The sequence below is a fragment of the Cyrtonyx montezumae genome, unplaced genomic scaffold (assembly GCF_038088225.1).
Source record: "Cyrtonyx montezumae isolate F1298 unplaced genomic scaffold, pur_monq_1.0 scaffold_21, whole genome shotgun sequence".
NCBI classification, from domain to species: Eukaryota; Metazoa; Chordata; class Aves; order Galliformes; family Odontophoridae; genus Cyrtonyx; species Cyrtonyx montezumae.
This window is the reverse complement of record NW_027071948.1, coordinates 2,206,009-2,215,064: the sequence shown is the minus strand read 5'-3', so window position 1 is coordinate 2,215,064 and position 9,056 is coordinate 2,206,009. Positions and strand designations below refer to the sequence as shown.

The 9,056-nt window shown below is 49.3% G+C and overlaps 1 protein-coding gene across 1 annotated transcript; it reads left to right on the top strand.

Moving 5' to 3' along the window:
• Window positions 1-2,373: 2,373 nt before the first annotated feature.
• Window positions 2,374-7,091, top strand: TAS1R3 (taste 1 receptor member 3). The gene is made up of 6 exons (XM_065737971.1): window positions 2,374-2,903; window positions 3,061-3,361; window positions 3,719-4,498; window positions 4,821-5,024; window positions 5,300-5,420; window positions 5,984-7,091. The coding sequence occupies exons 1-6, from the start codon at window positions 2,698-2,700 to the stop codon at window positions 6,907-6,909; spliced, it is 2,538 nt and encodes an 845-aa protein (XP_065594043.1). The 5' UTR covers window positions 2,374-2,697; the 3' UTR covers window positions 6,910-7,091.
• Window positions 7,092-9,056: the final 1,965 nt, after the last annotated feature.

Below are 9,056 nucleotides of genomic sequence, written 5' to 3'. Positions count from 1 at the left end.
GTGCTGCCCCGGGGCCGCGGGGAGCTCAGCAGCAGAAAGAAAAGGCACTGAGAAATACACACGTTACTGCGTGTATCATCAGCTCAGCTCTGCAGGGAGGAAAAGCATCCACAAGAAGGCTCAAGGGAGTGCTTCCCTCCGTCCAGCTCCAGCGGGAGGCTTTGGGGTTCCTGCTAAGCCAAACTGCGCCTTCTGCACACTTACACCACTACCAATGTGACAGCACCAAAGGCTGTAGGTAATTCCCTTACAGGATACCTCTGCACCTTCCCCTTAAGCTCACTTGGCCACTTTGTTTACAGCCTGCTCCCTCTGATCTGCGGCTGCTTTCCCCCCTTCTGCTTTAGCCCTGAAAACGAAATCCTGAGTAACGTGTCTCAAAAAATCCACCTCTCCTTGTGGTCAGTATGGATCCATTGGGCAGGACTTTGCTCATTGTTTCTTCTGTCCTTTGTGCACCTTGGGGCGTGGACCAATTCTTCCTGTGTCCTGAACAGCACTATCTACCCAGCTAAGGCAGCTGACTGTACTTATCTGTGTTTCAGTCTTGCTTCCAAACAGTATTCTTGTGATTTGTTATTTATTTTTAATGTGTGTCAAATGCCTGCAAAAGTTACTAACTACAATCACTGCATATAATAGCCAGTGTCTGTGTATATGAAGTATGTAAAATGGAGTTTCCTTAGCTTTCTCAGAGCTGAAAAAGCACAACCCTGTCACTTCAGGAAGACGTGAGCACCTGGGGGAGAATCCCACAGGCAGCCACACTGTGGTTTCCTCTCAACTAAGAATCACTTTGGCCTAAAGGTAACACTGCATGGTTCAGGGAATCACTGTTACCTCACTGGGATCAGCCTGCTGGGCACTACACTACGTGATTAACATGCTGCTGGACAGTATCCCTTCTGGGAATGCTTTCCTTTTCTGTGGCATTGGAAGAAAGATGAGTTACAGTGTCTTGTGTTCAGCTCTGTCCTTTACCAGCAGTCTCTCCACTGTCCCAGTGATCAGGTGTGAAACCAAAGTCAGGAGTAACACAGGGGGAGTGCTGAGAATTTCCCTGTACATCCTAAATGGGGGTAGAGCTGCTCTGCTGTGAAGACACAAACACTCTTTCTGCCAAAGCCACTTGAAAATGCAGTTTCATAGAATAAATCCATATATAAAATGGAGCAGTTCCATGATATAAGCTACAAAATACCTCCTGCTGTGCTCAATCTGTGATAAAGATAGTGCTGGTATTGCTGAAGTGTATTAAAAGCCTTAAATTATGTCAAATAACGCGTGTCAAATGAAGGTATACTTGATCTCGTGGATTTAATGCAGGGATGGCAGAGTGTGTAGAAAAATTACTTCCTCATCACATTTATTCTCAGCTGTTACTCTTAGGAAAATGTTGAAAATTAACTTCTGCAATTAAAGAATCAAACATCCTCTGCAGGGAAAAGCCCTGTCGTGTGCTCACTGCCAATAATTCAGTGCGACGTGTGCTTCAAGTGCAACAGTTTTCTGTCAGCCTGCATTTTCTCATTTGAACGAGGCGTCACCTAACGAAGACTGCGTTCTCCTGGGGTCCCTTGGAAATGTCCCTGCCTCTGAGTGACAGGACCCTCTGGAGCAGCCCCAGCCCACTGACACGCAGTGTAACTCAGGCCCCAAACTTGGCTCCGGGCAGGTCCAGACCTTCTGCTGTCACCGATGCAGACACATCCAGAAGTAAAAAGAAAATCCCTTCTTCTGCAGCGAGTTCTGGCCTTGAAAGCTGCAATAACACGCGGGTTCACCAGAGGGAGTCTGCACGTGTGGCACAGAATGCGTCACACGAACCATCCCACAGTACACTGCCACTATACACTGTACACAGGACTGCACCTCCTGTACAACTCGAAGCCCACACGCTCAGCTTTCATCACAGAGCCCGACTCTCTAAGACAGATGACAAAATCAGCCCTGTAGGAAAAGCAGCGTATCGCTTCGGGGGTACACAAGCATTCTGTGATAAATGCAAGACAGTGAAATGCAGTAACCTGAAGCTTTCCAGTCGAGAGCTGTCCTGCTTTCTCTCAGACCTGACAGAAAAACACGCAGGCCACGAAGGAACTTATTGCTGTGCTGGGGAATGGCATCATTGAGATGAAAACATCACAGCTCAGTGTGAGAGAGAATTGCTATACTGAGATAGATTGCTATACTGTGAGAGATAAAAGCTACACTGGCCAGTAAGGACTTAGGGGTCATCTCAGTACAGCTACAAGTAACAGCTCACCAACCTGCAGCCGGGTGGGTCTGCTCAGCCACATCCTGGGGATAATTTGGCAATCTCCATGATGAGGTGACTGATTGTTTTCAATTAAAAACAAACAACAGCAAGCATCCAGCCACAGCTGTTGTGGGCTAACACCCCAGGAAGGAGGAGGGCAGAGGGGCTGCCCTGAAGCAGCTCAGTCACTGAGTCAGTGCCCCCCTACAGGACAGCAGGATGAGGCAGAGGTTTGCAAACAAGCACGCTCGGGGTCCTGCTGCCTATTTGACTGCTGCCCACTGAACGTCGAGCTGCACATTTCATGCAGATTGCTAAACAAATTCCTCCCTGTTATTTCCATCTCTCTGGGTTCTATTTAAGCTGATGTCCCAGAAACCCTGCAGGCTGCACCCCCTGCCCCCGTTGGCTCTTCTGCATTTTAACGCTTTCATGAAATGTTTTCTCCCCCAAATAGGGAGACCATGACCCCTGAGCTGCTGCTGTGCCTCAGCTTTGGCTACGCAGCAGCCCTCGAGCCCAGCTGCCTCTCAGCTCAGTTTAGGAGGCCTGGTGACTACATCATTGGAGGACTGTTCCCTTTCGGGATGGACACTGTCAACCTGACGGCGCGATCAGAGCCCACGCTAATTGTGTGTGAAAGGTAAGCTGGCTCTTAGCTCCGTTAGCACGTGTTAAATACGGTCACTTGGGCACAGCTGACAGTGCCAGACAACAGACAGGATGCTGAGGTGTCAAACACAGGACTGACCACCGTAACAGTGGCAGATCACGTCGTTCCCTGCCCCCTCTCGCTGCAGGTTATTTGTAGATGGGCTGATATGGGCCCTGGGGATGAAGTTTGCTATTGATGAGATCAACAACTCCACGTCACTTCTCCCGGGAGTGGAGCTGGGCTATGACATCTATGACACGTGCTTCGAGCCCCTGGCAGCCCTACAGCCCAGCTTGCTATTTGTGACCCGAAACGGCACGATGGGCATCGGAGTAGAGTGCAACTACACCGACTACCAGCCTCGTGTCACCGCTGTGATCGGACCACATAAGTCAGATCTTTGCCTGCTGACAGCCAAACTATTCAGCTTCTTCCTGATTCCACAGGTAAAGAGATTCCCAGGGAAAGCAAGACCTCTCCTTTTTGGTGGGAGGAGGGTTTGAATAGCTTAGTTCAGGTGGAAGGGAACTTCAAGGGGCCTCTAGTTCACCGTGTCTGCTCCAGGTCTTTGAGATGGGAACACTGGAAGTGTGGGTTCCAGTCCTCACCATAGATTTCTGTGTGATCCTGAGTAGGTGGTTGCATTTCCTGGAGCACACATCAGTGTGTAAATTCCCCAGAGAGGAGAGGGCTAACTCACACTGCTCTGCAATCCATGTGACATGGGAATTAACAGCAGAAACTGGGAGGATCTCCAGTGTGACTGGAAGTCACGCAACCCTGAGATGTGACTGAATCCACAGGTCAGTTACGGGGCCAGCAGTGAGAAGCTCAGCAACGAGGAGCTGTACCCATCCTTCTACCGAACTGTTCCCAGTGACAAGAACTTGGTGGAAGCTGTGGTCCTCCTGCTGAATGAGTTTGGATGGAAGTGGATTGCCACCATTGGAAGCGATGATGAATACGGCCGAGGAGCTCAGGAGTTCTTCTTAAGCACCATTGGAAATGGTCCCATCTGCATAGCTTACGAGGGCCTAATTCCTTCAGACCCCACAGACCCCAAGGCCAAGAAGCAATTGGAAGAGACCATCGAGAACATTAACAAGACCAACGTCAGCATTATTGTCCTTTTTGCCTTTCAACAGCCAGCCCAGGCCCTGCTGGAACAGAGCATCAAGATGGGACTAAGCAAGAAGGTCTGGATTGGCACTGAAGCCTGGTTGTTGTCTGACATAGCCACCTCCATCCCAAACATTCAGAGCATTGGGACGGTCTTAGGCTTTATTATGAAAGCAAGCACAGTCCCTGGCTTCCAGAAATACGTTGCCAACCTCCTCAGCTCCGTTCAGCAGGATGAATTTTGCCAGGAGTCCAGAGAACTCTATCACCGCGTGAGCTCTGACACGCTGGGCACACAATGCAAGCAGTGTGACCACATCTCTCTGCATGACATCTCCTCCATCCTAAGCCACTCCCAAATCCAACCAGTGTACATCGCAGTCTACAGCGTGGCTTATGCACTGCACAGGGCACTGGGGTGCACCCACCGAGGGTGCCCCAAAGCATCCATCAGATCTTGGCAGGTGAGGAAAGGCCGGAGGGACAAACAGCCATCTTCCATTCAGTCCACGCTGCACACAGCCACATGGGGAGGGGGGTGATAAAACAACTCCTCCAGTTGTCCCCTGTGCCAGCACGCTGCATTCCCCTCTCCAGGTCTGCCCACAACCTGGGGTGGCACAACAGACAGAGCAGTGATAACGCAGCAGTGAGGCTGCTAGCTGCAGTCTTAGCCCACATCAGGGGAACTGATTTCAGCCCCAACTCAGCTTGCTGCATTAGCATCCTCCAAGCAAGAGCACTGGCTGTACTGGCACCCATTGTTAATTCTCATTTTCTCCTCAGCTGCTGCACTTCATGAATACTGTCCCGTTCACGGTGAATGGCCAGAGTTTCAAGTTTGATGAATCCCACAGCACAAACACTGGCTACAAGCTTATATTCTGGTACTGGGAAAATGGCAGCCTCACACACGTGCCCGTGGGAGACTATCAAGAGTCCCTGAACCTCAACAAGTCCCTGATTCAATTTCACACTGCAGATCAAAAGGTAAAGAGGGTGGGCAAAAGCATAAGCAATATGAGATTAAGTACATTTTTTGCCACTTCATCAGAACTGTCCATGAAGAGCTCCCAACCTACTTGCTGCTCCTGTGGGATTTCTGAGAGCTTGCACTCTCCTGTAAGCATGTTATCCATCTCCACTGTATAAAACTGGAATTAAGTACTATTAGGTATTCTCAGCACTGACAGATGTGATGCCAGCACAGCACAGGCACTCTTTTGTTGGGCGCTCACCTGACGCTTCTTTCCCTTTTTGCCCAGGAACCTACATCAGAATGCTTCAGAGAGTGTGAACCAGGACAGATCAGACAAATCAAAGGATTCCACCTCTGCTGCTATGACTGCACAGACTGCCCAGAAAACACCTTCTGCAGCTCTAAAGGTGAGGTCTGAGAAAGGCAATGGCTTTACCTGCCTGTGCTGCATCTACCTGCTCCTTTAAGTGACACAGGTGCACAGAGCTGATAAGGACCTGCTGTGGGCTCCTCCTCCAGGAGGCATTGCCAGGGCAAGAAGTTTCTCTCCATTCAGTTCTGCAGCACAGTGCCCAATCTTGCCATACAGGTATTCAGTGTGGGACTTTCCTCTGCTGATCCCAAGTAGAATGTGTAAGGACAAGGTGTATGCTCAATTTCTGAGGCAGGAGAGGGGAGGACTGATGAAATTCTGTGGTCTTAGCTAGAAGAGAAGTGCATAGTGGAGTTCTGGGATCCGGTGGGTGCTGGTGATCCCTCCTGGGATGAGAAAGAAAACTAAAAAAATTCATGACACCTCTTGGAGGGAAAGTAGTGGAAAGGAAATAAAACAAATCACGAGCTTTGGGAATCCAGCACAGCTGGGGAGTGAGGGAGGCAGGCAAAGCAGCACCCAGACCAGCCCACAACTCCTTCCCCCCGGGGCAGCAGCACATCCCTGCAACGTGCTCTTCTCACTGCTGCTTTGCAGACAGCTCCACCTGCACTCCCTGCCTGGAGCACCAGTGGTCCCCTGCCCGGAGCACGCAGTGTTACGACCGCAGCGAGAGATACCTCCGCTGGAACGAGCCGCTCGTGGTCGGCCTGCTGATATCCATGTCCATCATCACGGCCCTCATCTGTCTGACAGCAGTGCTCTTCTTTAAGAACCTGCAGACCCCCCTCGTGCAGGCTTCGGGAGGCAACCTGAACCTCTTGGCCTTGTCTGCACTCCTGCTGATGTGCCTCAGCTCCTGCCTCTTCGTAGGGAAACCCAGTAACAACCTCTGCACCATGCAGCAGGTCGTCTACGCCCTGTGCCTCAACGCGTGCTTCTCCACCTTCTTCACCAAGTCCCTGGAGATCGTCCTGCTCACCGAGTTCCCCCGCTGTGCCCGCACTGCCCTGCGCTGGGTGACATCAAGCAGGGCCTGGCTCCTCGTCACCCTGTGCCTCCTCACTGAGTGCCTCTTCTGCTTCTGCTACCTGCGCCTGGGTCCCGACTACGTGCTGCCTGACTACAGCTCGCTGCCCACGGAGGTCCTGCTCACGTGCAGCACGGCGTCCTGGCTTGCCTTTGCCTTGATGCATGGCTTCAACGGGTGCTTGGCCTTCGTCTGCTTCCTGTGCACGTTCATGGTACAGAGCTCTGGGAAGAAGTACAACATCGCCAGGGGGATCACGTTCGCCATCCTCATCTACTTCATCATCTGGATCTTCTTCGTTGTCGTTTTTGCCACTCTGAGGACAGTCCTCAGGACTGTGATTCAGATCAGCACCATTCTGATGGTCAGCCTGGGCATCGTGGGGACCTACTACATCCCCAAATGCTACATCCTCTTGCTGAAGCCTGATTTGAACAGAGAGGACTATTTCCAGTATTCCACCAAGGAGGAGCCAGAGGGAGACCCGCAGTGAACAGGGAACAAAGCAGAGCTGTTGTAGCCTCATTAGAAGCTGGCTGTGCTTCAGCAAGATGACTCTGTTCAGGATGACTCTATAAGCTATGGTACAGACTTGATCACCAATTTCATGTAACTGGTGCAGAAGAAAAAAGCTCAACCTTCCAAAACCAACGTTTAATTTTGTTTTAAGCAATGTTTTGCATGGGAAGAATCTTCCGGAGTTTTCCTGATTGTGACATGAAAACCACAGGAACCATTCTGAGGTATAAGGGCAGCTGTATGTGTGACCCATTCAAATATCAATTCCCTCATTTGTATTTCATTAACATGTGAGCAAAGAACATGGAAATGAGGACGGGACACACGGAAATGAAGTACAAATCACATTATCCACAGTCACTGTGAGAAGTCTCTCCTCTCTCAGAACACGAAGATCACCTGTATGCATACATCTGTCAAACCATGAGAGGGGAAAGCTTGCTAATTACAGAGACAGTACTATTTTTGCACCAACTTACTCGTTGCTAGCTCAAAGCTACAGCACTTCTGCTGAGTGCCAGGGCTTCGTGTTTCCAGCCAGGTTTCACTAACCCCACAGAGAGCCAGGGCTCCTGTCTCACCCTGAGCTGGGATTGCTTCTAAGCACCCCTAAAACACAGAGCTCCCAGCTGCCTGCCATCAGCTCCTCAACACTTCTTCTTCTGCAGAGAGGCTGTAGCTTCAGTGAGTGCAGAGAGAAATAAAAGTAACTAAAAAAAAAAGGGCAAATTCCACCACTTTTTCATTCTTCTTGAGTTGTAGTGCAGTAGTGCAAAGAACTGAAGACGTACGCTGCAGTTATCACATAAAATTAAAAGCTTTTTAGTGTTTAAAATAGCATTTACACATAAGCAGCTATATATTAACTATACAGACACTTGGGTTTTAATACAATATCTACAAAAAAGAATTCAATTATGCAATAGACATTTAACAGGAACAGTGCAGTCCATGCCATTACGAGGTCACTCTTTGAGTAGAACCGAATCTAGAAGAGCTGACAGTCTGGGTTTTCATTATTTAAAATCATGTAACTTTGTTCCTCTACTGTACATAAAATTCTTTACATGTACTTCTAATCACTGATTAGAATTAATAATTTTAAATCCATCTTATTACAATCCAGTTAAATGCAAAACAAAAAACAATTACATCGACTCATGAGCTGTCAAGTCTCAGGATGGGACTGCCCACTGAACAGAACAAAAATAATACCAAAACTCAACGTCTGTGCATCACCACTTGCCATCCATTAACACCTTTGGATAAAGTGTCCAGGGGACTGTTACCTTTGAAAAGGAAATTTATTAATGGGAGGTAAAAGACAATAGCAGTGCTTTTAAGACTATCTGCCAAAATAAAAAAAACACTTTACTCCTTAGAGTTAATACATCGTGTGGGCACACTGCCCCTCAGATTCTGCCTCCTTTGGGTAGGAGGTGTCATCCCAAACTGTTTCCTCAAAGCTTTCTATGATCTTCCAAACACACCTCTCAGGCTTCGTTCCATGCTGCCCCCAGGTACGTGTGAACGCTGAGCCCGGCTGCAGGGCACGGGCAGGCGATGAAGATCTCAATCCCAGAACTGGAAAAGTGTCAACTATTTAAGGCTCCTGTTGTGAGGCTGTTTCAGTGCCCTGTGCAGCAAACCCATCGCTTCTCACTGTAGTCAGAGAGCTTAGGTTGTACATTCTGGAGCTCAGCCAGTGCCAGGTACGTGACTTTAACATCAGAGATGAGATTTCACTCCCTGATAAAAGACAGTTCTGCAGGACTCCAAACTTTCCTCCACCTGGCACAGCACCTCTGTCCCACGTAGCTTCATTGGCACCAGCAGCACTTCCTTCTGCACGTTGTGCTGCACCCAACAGGAGAAACTTGCACAGTAAGGCCCCAGCCCCCTCTATTGCAAAGACAAATGCACATGCACTGAAAGCCATGGGTTTGGGAAACCTTCTGTCTTCAATCACTTCTGAAAAACAAGTGCTAGCAGCGTTTCAGGCCAACCCTCCCCTTGTCTCCAAGCTGTACACTACAAGAGGAGGCACCTCAGCTTTTGCTTTCCCATGTAGTGGCCATTATGTATTGCACTGCTGATAAAATGGTTGCTGACATTCCCCAG